The sequence below is a fragment of the Pelecanus crispus genome, chromosome 6, assembly GCF_030463565.1.
Source record: "Pelecanus crispus isolate bPelCri1 chromosome 6, bPelCri1.pri, whole genome shotgun sequence".
Classification (NCBI taxonomy): domain Eukaryota; kingdom Metazoa; phylum Chordata; class Aves; order Pelecaniformes; family Pelecanidae; genus Pelecanus; species Pelecanus crispus.
The window spans coordinates 63,214,863-63,227,526 of record NC_134648.1 but is presented as its reverse complement, the minus strand read 5'-3'; the positions used below and the strand labels follow the sequence as shown (position 1 = coordinate 63,227,526).

The window sequence follows — 12,664 nt, the reverse complement described above, 5'->3', positions numbered from 1 at the left end:
CTATTGATAAATTTACAATTTTATATACACGCTTTAAAAGTTTTACTTAAGTCACTTTCAATTTTCCAGTGCTCCAACTTTTCCAATTTCCTAATGGTGCATTTTTTAATATATTTTTAAAGCAACTTAGAAACTGGTAAAGATTCAAGGAGCCTCAATATTTTGCCTTATAACCAGTACCATTTGTATATATTCAAATGAGAAATATAGTGTGGCAAGGATCTCATTTTGCATAAGATGAAAGAAAAAGCAATTTGCAAAACAAGCTCTATTTCACTGTGATGTCTTTATAGCACACGGCATGGCTACTTTACCACTTTATGCAGTACATAACACTGCATACTAATAACACAGCCAATTGAAAGCATACAGTAAGACCTTTTTTTTTTCCACAATACATGCAGATACTTCTAATACGTGTACAAGGTATTTTCAGTGGTTTTAATTTTCTACTTCTCAGTCAGATTCCAACATATCTAGGAAGCCTAAACTCCCCTTGCTCCTCTGCTTCTGTGTTAAACTGAGTGGCAATGCTGAGCACTGCTAACGTTTTTTCATTTGAGTAGTAACCTTATATTCACTTGTCAGGTCTAGAATTAAAAACATCAATATAAAACTATTTATTAATTAAAGTTGTCAGTCGTCCACTACAAATCAGCTGTCTTACCCAGCGTTATACTAGCTCCCTCCCCTCCACAGTGCTCGCTGTCTGGTCAGACTACTTAATCACTGCTACTGGTGATTATTTTTTGTTATTTTTCACAACAGGCCACTTGGGTAAAGCAGCTGATTACATCTTCACCTTTTGCACCTTGGTTGCAATCCCAGTCTTCCTCTCCCTGGACCCTCCTCCGGATCCTTAATTACTGTCCCTCTTCACGGCCACCAAAGCCCACAGTTATTTTGGTTTGAGCAGCACCCACACTATGCTTCAAAGACACATTCCTGTTCAAAAAATTTATAATATATATAATGGATTTTCACACTTGAACTCCAAACATATATTAAAAATTTATGATGTCCTGCACTTCTGACCCCCAACATTCAGCCCAGAAGTGTTTTCACAACCATAAGTGACATTACAAGGTAATACATGCGAGTTTGGGGAGGGAGATGAGAAGAGCGGAAATCCAATCATTTTTTTTCTCTCTGCAGACAATTCCACTACTGCCATTACTAAAACTAACCATAAATAAAAAATACGGAACCTGGAGAAATGTTTATAGGTACGAGGTGTCCAGGGGGTTGGAAGCCATATGCTGGGGTGTATTTTCACCCCTGCAAGGCACTGGGCACACAGCACCCCGCGTTGGCCACCTGAGCAAGGGTTTGCTCTGCGTCACCCACCCGGGCTCTGCAACAGGCATCTTTGGTGGGCAAGGCAAGCCAAGACAGACATCCAAGAGATGAGAAGGACAAAGCACCTCTTAGAGGTGCCTATTGCTCTCCTGCAACTATAAAGGAAGCCTCAGTAATTAGCTTAGAATAGACACCTGTCTTTCTGGCAGCTAAAAATAGTTGAGATGAACCCCAGCCTTTATCTCTGCCTGTCTTCCCATCTAGAAAACTAATCATGTTCACTTTGGACGGAGCACCAAGTTAAATCACTGAGATGTAAAGCGCTTGGATGACAGTTTCCTACCAGGGAGTTCAGCACTTGTTTCAAGAACAACCCTTTGGTAAGAAAACAAAGCAAAATTACAGATTCCGAGTGAAACGGGGGTATTTACAGAGTGGTCAAAATAACTCACATCACTACTGAAAATGTAAACTCCCAGGGGAAGGGACCATCTTCTTCTTCTGTATTTGTGTGGTATCTTGCCTAGATGGGGCTGTAGATACCATTATGCTGTCACATTACACATAATAAGTAATACATTCAATTCTGTCCTTTCTACTGCAATTCTTCTTGCTCCAGAATTCCTCTAGCTAGGCCAGCTTCACCCCACCAGAAGATGGTAAAGGTTACTAAAGACAGACATCTCCAAAAAGTATGTATATCCACAGCTGTCTCCTGGCTTAATCTTTAACCTAAACCCTGTCTCCAACTTCAGGAAAGAATAGCCAAAATCAAACAATAAATAAATAAATAAAACTTTTCTAATGGGAAAGGAAGTTCAGACTTGACAATCGATAGAAGTCGGGGAATCCCAGTCTTTGCAAAATTGTAAGATGAGGTGAGATGAGCATTGGACAAGAATGAGCTGCAGTGGATGCTGTCCTAGGCAAGGGCTAGAGTAGCCACTTCCTGAAAACCCTGTGATCCTTCCTATTTCCTCCAACACCTGTGATTCCTCTGGGGAAAAGCTTAGGGGAAGCACCTTCTGCCTCACCCACCCAAACAGCTTCATCAGACACAGGCTCTTAATAATACAAAAGGCAGTAGGAGAATTCAGACACAGAAAGCACAGTCTGGGCAGAGATGCACAACAGAGTCATTTGGGCTTAAATGAATTAAAAAAAAATTTAAAAAAAAAAGAGAGAGAAAACAACTGAAACCTAGCTTCTCTCCAAAAACTGCTTCTAAATCTAAACTGTCCTTGCAGATGACTGGACCACATCCAAGCAGCCTCCAACACTCACAGTCTAACACTGTTTGTCCTTTCATTAAAGGTCACTGTTTTCCAGGCTACTGAGTTTCTTTGCACATTTCTAGAACACACTTAAGCTCTGTTGCATTATACACATTTTTCCTTCAGAGGGGTTAAATGAGGCAACTCACTTTTATCTTAGACTAATGCAGTGGTTAGGGAAAACCACATCTATCAGTTAGCATGGTTAAGCAGGAAGAAATCTGGAGCTGGCTGTTAGTGAATTATTTAAGACAAGAATAAGGGCAGACACGGAATGAGCAGAGAAACGGAACTCTTTGGCTTCCGGAGAGTGCGGGCTTCTTAACCCCGCAGCTTTCCCATTTTTTTCTACATTTCCATGATATACATGGAATTTAAAAGATAATTAAAAAGTAACATCATATGCCTTACATTGGCCAAATTGATCCCTAATGCATGGAGCAGCATTTTAGAGAAAAGCACTCATAGCAGCAGTTCCTCATAAACTATGAAGAGCTGAACGGGCCATTTTTTTCCCTTTTCTCATGGTCAAATGATCAGAGAGCAATCTGACATCAGTGAAGATTCACTTGATTTAAATGGGGACCCATAAGAGGTGGGATCTGTGTCCATTCACAAAGTCCCATATGAGAGAGAAGTATGGGAGGGAGGAATCACGTCTCCAAGCCTCTTCTGGAAAGAAACACAACAGCCACCCTGTGAAAGTAATGTTATACAGCAGCACTCTTAAATATTTATCTCTGATGATCTTGGAGCTCAACCAGCTGAAGCTACCAAGCAATATTAGGTAGTGTTTATATACAACAGCACATAAGGCATTATGTTAAATTTAAAGCTGCCTAGCACCAACATACCTTGTCTTGCAAGATCTCCTACAACACCTTTAAGTGAAAACCACAACTTCTATTCGTACACTTTTCATTATTACTCACACTCCCCTGTTCACTACCATGGGAAAATGGTTTAGGAATAAATCTTAGTCAAAATCAGTCACTATATCCTTCTTAGCATGGTTCCATACATAGTCACAAATCTGTAATGAACTTACTTTTAAAGTGAACATGCACCTCTATACAGCCTTTTCATTTCCCACAAGAGTTCTTAAAATATACACAGAATACAGGAAATCAACATCAATGCTTACAATCCAAGTGCAATGGTATTTACAGGCCTGTGGCTCTGAAGCAACCTTCTGAACATCCTCCTTTACAGCAAACTGTTTTGCAGCACATCTAACCTGAAGATTAATGCTCTCCAGCAACAGTCTATCAACAGGATCTGCTGAACTGAACACAGCCTTAGAAGTTCAGCGCTAGACTTGAGGGTCAAGTTCATCTTTGATATAATCCCATGAAGCTCCTAGAGTTTCATGTGTGACAAACTTGGCCTTTTATGTTTTTTCTAAAGGGGTCACCAGGTATGTGACAGCCAAGTAACATCACCTGCATACATGAAGTTAAAATAGGTGTAAAAACATCTGAGGAAAGGATCTCACCGTCTGAGAAAAGAAAGCAAATTCCTTGTGACATCTGACAGAACATTGTTCAAAGCTCTTTTTCAGCTCTTCAGCTCTTGAAACATGGTTTCGAATACCATTAGCTGATCCTCTCTAAGATAAATATGTACACATCTCAAATTTTATCTTTATCTCTCTGTATATCCACACACACGTAAACAAAACTCAAGCATCTGAATTTTCACTACTTACTAGACAAGCCTGAGGCAGGAAGCTGTTCACCCTGGAGATACTCCACATGCCCTCGAGGTACTGCTGAGCTTGGATGGTGACCGAGCTCAGGGCACCGCTGAGCCCGCTGGGAGCCACCGTGACTTGAACGCTGGAGTTCGGAAAACTGCCCGCGCCTTGAGACCATCCAAGTCCCTTCTTCCTCTCTGCCCCAGAGAAGAGATTCGGTGACTTTCCAGGCTGCCGGCCCACCTGCCCAGCAATGAGCGGCAGGTCCCTCTGGGAAGAGACCGTGACCATCTTGGGTACCATGCTGGTCACTGCCCCAGCGCTGGGCGGAAGGTCGGGCATCTCTGGGTAGCTGGCTTGATTGAGGGTGTGCATCATCTGAATGGCTTCCTGCTTCAGCTGATTCAAGTGAGTAGCACAAGTTTCGCATCTGCTCTCTCCTTCATTCCTGTTTTTCTGTAAATAGTCAGGCACTTGAAGCTTGTCAAAAATTAAAGCTGATAATCGTGGGTCCTACAGAAGGGGGGAAGGCAGAAAGAAAACACACTGAGTTAAAACAATGCAGAAAGGTAAAAAGAAAGAAAAACACAAGACTTCTCTGTGATTTGCTCTCCCACCTATGGAAGTACTTTAAATCTGTTCTGGTAACTCTCAGCTTTTTTTCCCCCGAATACCCTGAAAGACTTGCAGGTCACAGCAGATTAATAAACCGTAAGTGAATTCATTTGTATGAGACCCAGCATGAAAATTACCATCAGAATTAAACAGTGGAGCTGCGGTATACTTGATAACTACTCCTTCTTCTAATTAACTCTCCTTTGGAGACATCTAACATGCCTATGTTTCCCATGCTCAGGAACAACACTAGTTGAGATGCTGACCCCACAAATATCATAATGCGCTTCAAAGGCATACCACCACCTTAAACCCAGGAAAATTAGACTTTAGAGTATTTAAAAAAATTAGTGCATGACCTGGTAAATGTTTTGTTGTCCTCACCCTCAGAAATGATTAATCAAGTGGCATAAAAAACAGTTTACATGGTGCTGCCCACAGCTGGCTCCTCTGCTAGCGAGGACCGTTATTTCTGATCTTTGCAACCCAGATGGTCGCAATATTCCCTTACGCTACAGTTGCTTTGATGAGAAATAGATTTGAGCCTACAGCCATGTGTGAAGGTGTAACAATGTGCACACTAAGCAGCTCATTTAAAAGCAACACCTATTTTGTTTCCACAGAGCAATTTTTCCTCCCCTCCCCCTTGCTAGTTCATTTTAAGGCTGCCCAGACTTTTTAAAACCCAGCTCTGTTTCCAGTTCAGAGATAGAGTTACCTATCTCCTGAAATACACAAACACCTTCCCATCCCAAGCTTGCTACTGTAAAGATTAGTCAAGAGATTAAATCCAGCCCTGTTGTAAACCTGCTATCAAGAGTAATGCCGTGCAGTAAAACTGACCCAACTTCACACGCTGTCGTTGAGCTCTCTAAACAATTAAGGTTTTAATGAAATCACAGTGCAGCCAAAGGTTTATTTGTATAATTATTTTAAGTGAAAATATTTAATTTGCTTGTTAATAATGAGGGCACACACAGCTAGTAAGTCAGCCATCCAACATATGCTGGGGGTATCCCCAGATCAGTAGTCATTTTTAAAAATGTACTACTTTATGCCAAGCTGCAATTGCTCTCTAGGAAATGAATGTCTATTAGAAAACTAACTAATTCTGGTTTTAATTACAACACACATCAATAAAACTCTTTTAAGAAGTCTTGGCACTGGCACTTTGGCTTTGCTCATTATTCTCTTTCAACTGTGCTACTTCCCTTTGCTCTAAATTCAGAAAGTCCTAAAACACTGCCTAACTTCCGCAGCAGTGGCACAAAATTTATCTCATTTTCAGCTTCTGGACTACCCCTGCAATAGCTTTTAATCTATCTCACAAGACACAGTATGGTGTTGATAGAAACCATTGTGAGTATATCTAGCATCACATCATTCTGCAAGCCAAAAGCCATTAACAAAAGTTGCTTTTTCCGCAGTAATCTAAATTATTGTTTATTTACTGACTTAAAAAAAAAAAGGTACTTCTCAGGCTAAGGAAAGCTACTCCTGCTGCTGACTGAACAATAAATTGCATTCACAGTAGTGAACCAGTTTACAAAATCAAATGAAAGACACTGTTTCATTTTTGTCTCTTTTCTCTTTATTGAGGTTTAGATCCTGGTAAAAATGCCTTTGAAGTCGCACCATTTGCTTACCCTCAAGAGCAAACCTCCCAGAAGATTGTAATATTAAATTAACAGATATTAGTCAGGAAAAAAACTAATTAATATTTTAGAAACTTTTTTCTAACCCTTCAGCAGAAAGCGCTATTGGTTAGACTTAAAAAATATAAAGCTCAGTGCTCTGAGCACTGTTAAGCCTTAGGCAAAACAAAGGCCACGCAGTCTATCTCCCAAGAAAAACAAACAGCACGGCGCTCCGCAGGAACCTTTCCAAAGGGAAAGCCCTCTGAGCAAATTCTTGCCGAGGCTGACACACAGCATCTATTCAAACAGCCCCAGAAAACAGCACCTTCCAGCACCGGGTGTCCCGTCCGTGGCCAGGCACATCCCTGGGCTTGCTCCTTTGATCCGAGTTGGGCACACAAGGAAGCACCTGCAGCTCCCGACTGCATGAGCCTCATCTGGCAATGTTTAAAATTGCTATCAAATGTCAAAAGTTTCAAATAAGCAATTAAAGCGAATTACTAGGTGAAACAGGCTTCCCATTTAAAAGAAACAACTTCTTTTGATGTAAAGAAAATTAATGACCCCAATTCTAGCTCCATAAACACAGTTTACAGTGTAGGGCAGATCGGAGTCAAGCCCGTCTTGCAGTTACAAGGAAAGCAAGTGGATGCCATATTAAAGGGGGGAACAAAAAAAAAAAATTAATTTGATTTATTTAGAAAATGACAGAGCAAACCATATAAGCATACGGTATGCCAAAGTTAAATCTTCTAATTTATTTATAGTTTTTAAAAAAGCGCCATCTCATTTCCAGTGCTTGTATTTTGCCAAGCATTTACAAGGAGCCTTTTAACCCACTCATCCAGCCTCTGTGATCCCCAGTTTGCATGTGGGGCCATCCTCCCCCAGCACCTCACCGAGGGTCCAGCTGTACGGTTAGATTACTTTTATTTTTCCACTCTGTGCAACAAAAACACCTGGCTAACGGTTGGGCGTGAAGGGCAGAGGAAACACAAGTTGCTGTTAAAAACATTAACCATAACTTAAAAGTTAAGCCAGCCCCATTAAAGCGGTTTCACTACCTGGTGACAATGCCTGTTCCCGGGGAGCCCCCGCTTCGGCAGCTTGCGCCCTAACAAGGCTGGGGTGGAAGTTACACTGTCATGTTTTACAGAGGGAAGAAATAAAACCTGAATGACCAAATGTGTTAGACACACACGTGGGAGGAGAGGAAGCAGTTAAAGCCATCCTTGTTACGGCTCCGCCAGCAGAGAGGCAAGACAGACAAAGACAGTGTGCAAGTTGCTGGGGGGATTGGCACAAAAATTAAACATACAACATACAAGCTTCTAGTCCAAACAGTGCTCCAGAACCAATTTAGTCTGCTGTGCTACAAAGAAGGTGACTCCTTTTTTCCTGCACAGCATAAATAAACTATGCTGTCTTTGTCACACCTACTTTCCAAATGCTGTTCTTAACATTCTGAACAAGCAGGATAAGCAAAATACCATGATGCTCTAACGTTCACAGCTTCCCCTCCCACTACAGAAACCAAAACCCTAATTTCAGTCTCAGCTTGTTAACTTCTGCATACAAATTTTAGATATTCAAACATCACAGAATGTTAGAAGGGTAAAATAAATGGTCCCACTAGGGACAACTGCACTGGGGAGCCCAGCAGTCCCCAGCGAGGTCAAGGCATGGGATAATTATATGTCCTCATATAAGGAAGAATTCTCTGAAATACGCGAATTTACCACTGTTTTTCAGCAAGCAGTTCTTACAGACACAAGCAAGCTTGCAAACTGCTGCTGCGAGATTGAACACACACGTGCAAATTGCCCACATGAGGAAGAGCACACGGGCATGGTCTGCAAGTCCTTCTAAGCTCAACCAGGCAGGATGGCAAACTCGGGAAACCAAGATTGCACTCCCACTAGAACACATGGCAAAACACGCATTTAGTGCAATACCAGCTGCATTTAGCCTGGAGTTTGTCTTCAGGCTTTATCTCTGAAACCAGGAGTAGGGAAAACAAGCTCAGATTTGCAAACACACCCAGCAACATACAACAGAAAGAATGAAATAGCCATTTCTATGACTCCATGATTTTAATTCGCGCTTCCCTCTCTGATGTATACCTCAACTGCTGCATTGCCTCCCCAGGAAATCCAGCAAGGACCAAGCAGGTTTAGCTATGCAGGTGACACCAGTGTGCTGCATGTGGGGCACAGAAACAAAACCCGTATCTCACAACTGTAAAATACTACGGGCCTGAGACCACTGCCCTTGCAACTACAGACATACTCAAAGCAACCAGGATCTACAGCTTAGGCACCAAAATCATAGCCAAGTTTTCAAAAGCATGCAACACCAAATAACCTTGCTGAAGCTGAACTTTTTTGAAAATCGAAGCAGTCTGTCAGTGACACTGCACTTAAAAAATTAGACTCTCTTGACATTTTAGCTCAATCTGTAATTTTCCAAGTATTTAAAGTTTGCAGTTAGATCACTTGTTTAGTTAACAAGGAGTAATAGAGAGCTTTTCCACTGCAAAAGAGAAACAAAGATACAAGCTTGAAGTCTTACCTGCAGCTACTGACTTGTAACTCACAAACTAAGCAAGAGGAGAGGACGCAGAAAAGCATCTGGATTCTCACTTAAGAAGTCCCTGAAGTAATACCCACCCATCTGTAACCTAATCCTTTCAGCAAGGAACTATCCACAGAGTGCGAACAAACGATGACGAACAAATGATGAAAAGTCAAATTGCCAACAACCGTCCTCAGTAATTACCTGCAATTCTGCCTGGCACTAGTTTCTGCAACGCAAGTGTATCTGGAGCAGTATTCTGAATTAAATTAAATTCTTGATATAAAGATAATTAAAAAGAAAGGAGAAGAATCACTGAATGTCACACTGAAATATATACTTAAATACAGACCTAGGTAAACAACATTTTTTAAAGGATGCTTTGGGAGAAAGGAATGTACTTTCCCAGTGCAAAAGAATCGATGTTAATGATTTTTTTTGTATTAATTGTCTTTCCAGATTTCTGCCGTGCTGCTTACAAATTAGTTTTTATCTTACATGACATTGTGAAATACCCACTAATATCTTCTATATTGACAAATACTTTGAAGGCTAATGCTTGCTTTCAACTATATAGCAGTCATTGCCAGAAAAAGAGAGAGAGAACACTATACTCAGCAAAACCAGAGAGTGCTCAATGTAGTCAAGGGAAAAAAGAACGCTAATGGTTACGTTTTTTTTTTTTTTAAAGAAAAGTTTCCAAGTAGCTGACTATCTCAAGAGATTGAAAATATGAGCTGTAAGTCTTCAAGTAACTCATGTGGTGAATTCACTCATTTACTGACCTAATCTTATCGGAATATAAACAATCAAGGAAAAACAAACACGCAGAGCTTTCACAAAAACAGAATTCACCAGAAGTCCCATCTCCTGAGGGTTAAGGGTATCTGGAACTTGCAGTGTAACTTTGCTGTCCTTGAAAACAGCCCTCTGAATAAGCACAAAAGCAAGCCACCTTTCCAAAGTGAGCAAAATGCACATGCATTAAAAAACAGATAGATGCATTTTTAAAGCCAAATTCCAGCCAGCCTCTCTACCTGAATGTCTCACTACCTTTAGGCAGAAGAACAATTTAAACCAATGGACTGTGGTGCTCCTCCCATGCTGTCCGCTAGCAGGATTTCTTCAAATCTCCAGTCCCATTATTCTGTTTCTAACCACAACCTCAGGTACTGCACACAGACATATCCCACTGGCTCTACCCAGCTGAGACGCAATCCAATTTCTTTTCATCTCTGGCATCCCAAAGAGTTTGAAAAAAAATCTGAGCACGTTTTCTTTCTTACAAGATCCTGCATCTCCTTTAAACAGCGTCCATCTTTCTAACAAAAGTCAAGCAATACGATAAATCTGCTAAAAAACGCATGACCCCACACTAAAAATTACTGCAGCGTGTTTAGCTATCCTGCAGCCTCCTCTGAACTCTATTTATTTCCATTTCCTGCCCACTTTAATGTACTTCAGTGGCCCACAGTAAAGTTAAAGCAATAGGTGTCTGTCATAAAGATGAATAGTGCTATTGGAATGCATAATACAGTGGAAAGAGGAAATGAGAGCAATCTGGTTTATTTACATCTCAGGCTCCCATCAGCACCTCAACCCACCTCCCAATGGTTTCAGCCGCCTTTCCTGTTATCTTGCTGTATAGTCCCCTGCAATGATTTGGCTTTTAACCTCGCAGAACCAGAGGGTGCGAGCTGATCTCCCAGATTTGTGTTCGTGAGCTGGCAGAGTATCGGAGCAAACAGCCACGCAGTGCGTTTAGCGCAAAGGAAACAAAATAAAGGTAGTGGTTGCGATTTAAAATAATTAAAGACACAAACAAAACAAAAGACCGCAAAGAGATCTGCTATCACAGTTAAATTTAGATCAACACACAGGAACCTGACTACTTCTGAAAAACAGTAATTACTGTATCACAAAATATTACTTTTAATCTCCTTTCTTTACGATCTAATTAAACAGATATTTTACTTGCCTTTGGAAAATGTTTTTCTTAATTTCATTCAATTTTAGCATTTGGTGTATTCTATAAACTACACATCCAAACTAGTATGTAATTTTGTGCTTATTTTTAATAGTGTATGACTTCATTTAAAAATGATGACTTTTAATTTGCATGTTTATTGTTGGGTTTAAGTAATCCTTTAATTTTCCCTCTTGGGTCTGTGGCTTACTGTAACTTCACAATGCAAATTCAGTACTGATTTTGTGCAGATGAAAACACAGTCTTCCAACACTCTGTTTTTGTTTCTCTCTTTTGTTTTTTTAACCTTCATCAAAGTATCATCATTTTGAGCAGCAGCAAAAAAAAAAAACAACCCACCAGGGGAAATAGTTGCATACTCATCACCACACAATACTCTGGTGTCTGAAAAGCCTTTATTTGACTGTTACTTTCAGAAACAGCCACTTACATGAGGCTGCCTTTCAGAAATTCAGACAAAAACTTTTGATAGAAGTTAGACACTTTTATTTAAAAGATAATAGCTTTCCATCCTTAATTAGTTCTTCCTTGAAACCAAGGAGTAAATTTTGATTAGCCTACGAGCATGGTAAATCAAGTTATAGAAACTCTGCCTATCAGACTGCATAAAAAGTCACAACTTCTCCTCCCTCTTAAAAGCAAACTGAATGCTTATGACAAGTGTTAGAATGACTACTCGGGGAACCAATGCTCTCCAATACCTTCATCACACTGAATGCTACCTACTCCACATACAGTTTGAGTTCAATCAGGCTGCTTGGATAACTCTGAATTTCAGCATCAGGATGAAAATCAGAGAGCAGCACCCACTACACAGAAAACACTCTTGTCTTGTCAAAATGCCTCAGAAACATCAACTTGTAATACCATTGTATTGGAAACAAAAGGATGTTTCCACTATTACAGTTATTTAGGCAACAGCCCATGTTTTCAGAATGACAAATTGCAATGGTAAGCCTTGTGAGATGGACTCCTTCGCTGATGAACTCGGGACAGAGACCAGCAACCCAGCCCAGACAGCCCAGTGGACTAGGACAGGAATAATGCCCCAGATGAGATCTTCAGCATGTTTAAGTGATCGTAACTGCATTTGTCCCAGTAGAACCATACCCATTTGTATCAGACAGATCTTAATGAGAGAGTTCAGAACGTCTGGCCACCAGCCGCAGTGAAAGCAACTCTGGCTTAGAAAAACTGGATAAGAAAAAAAAGTGCTTGGAGCACTCAGGACATCTGTATACAAATCCTACAACTGTTTCAGTCCAACCATCTGAATCCAATTAAAAGAACGCTCAGCAAGCAGAAGTTAGGGAGTGGACACATTTTCCAAATGAACGTCATTAGCATAATGTAGATTTAAAATCAACTATGAAAACCAGTGCTTGGCATTGGATCACACCCTCTTAGTGTCTCTTTCACTTGCTCATTTTATCAATTATTTGTTTGGTAAATGAATACTTGAGGACTGTACGGAAACGATTTAGCTTTCACAACCGAAGGGCTGCCCATCGTGCACTCCTCTTGCAAACTACAAATTGCTACATATAGTGGACAGTTAGCACACAGGCAGTCTCTCTCCAGA

General features: G+C 40.6%; 1 protein-coding gene across 1 annotated transcript in view; it reads right to left on the bottom strand.

Annotated features, from left to right (window-relative positions):
- The window catches only part of KIF26A (kinesin family member 26A), a 110,017-nt gene that overhangs the window by 65,794 nt on the left and 31,559 nt on the right, over positions 1 to 12,664 (bottom strand). The window contains 1 exon segment of the mRNA XM_075712661.1: positions 4,282 to 4,782. Within this exon segment, the coding sequence (XP_075568776.1) occupies positions 4,282 to 4,782 (501 nt within the window).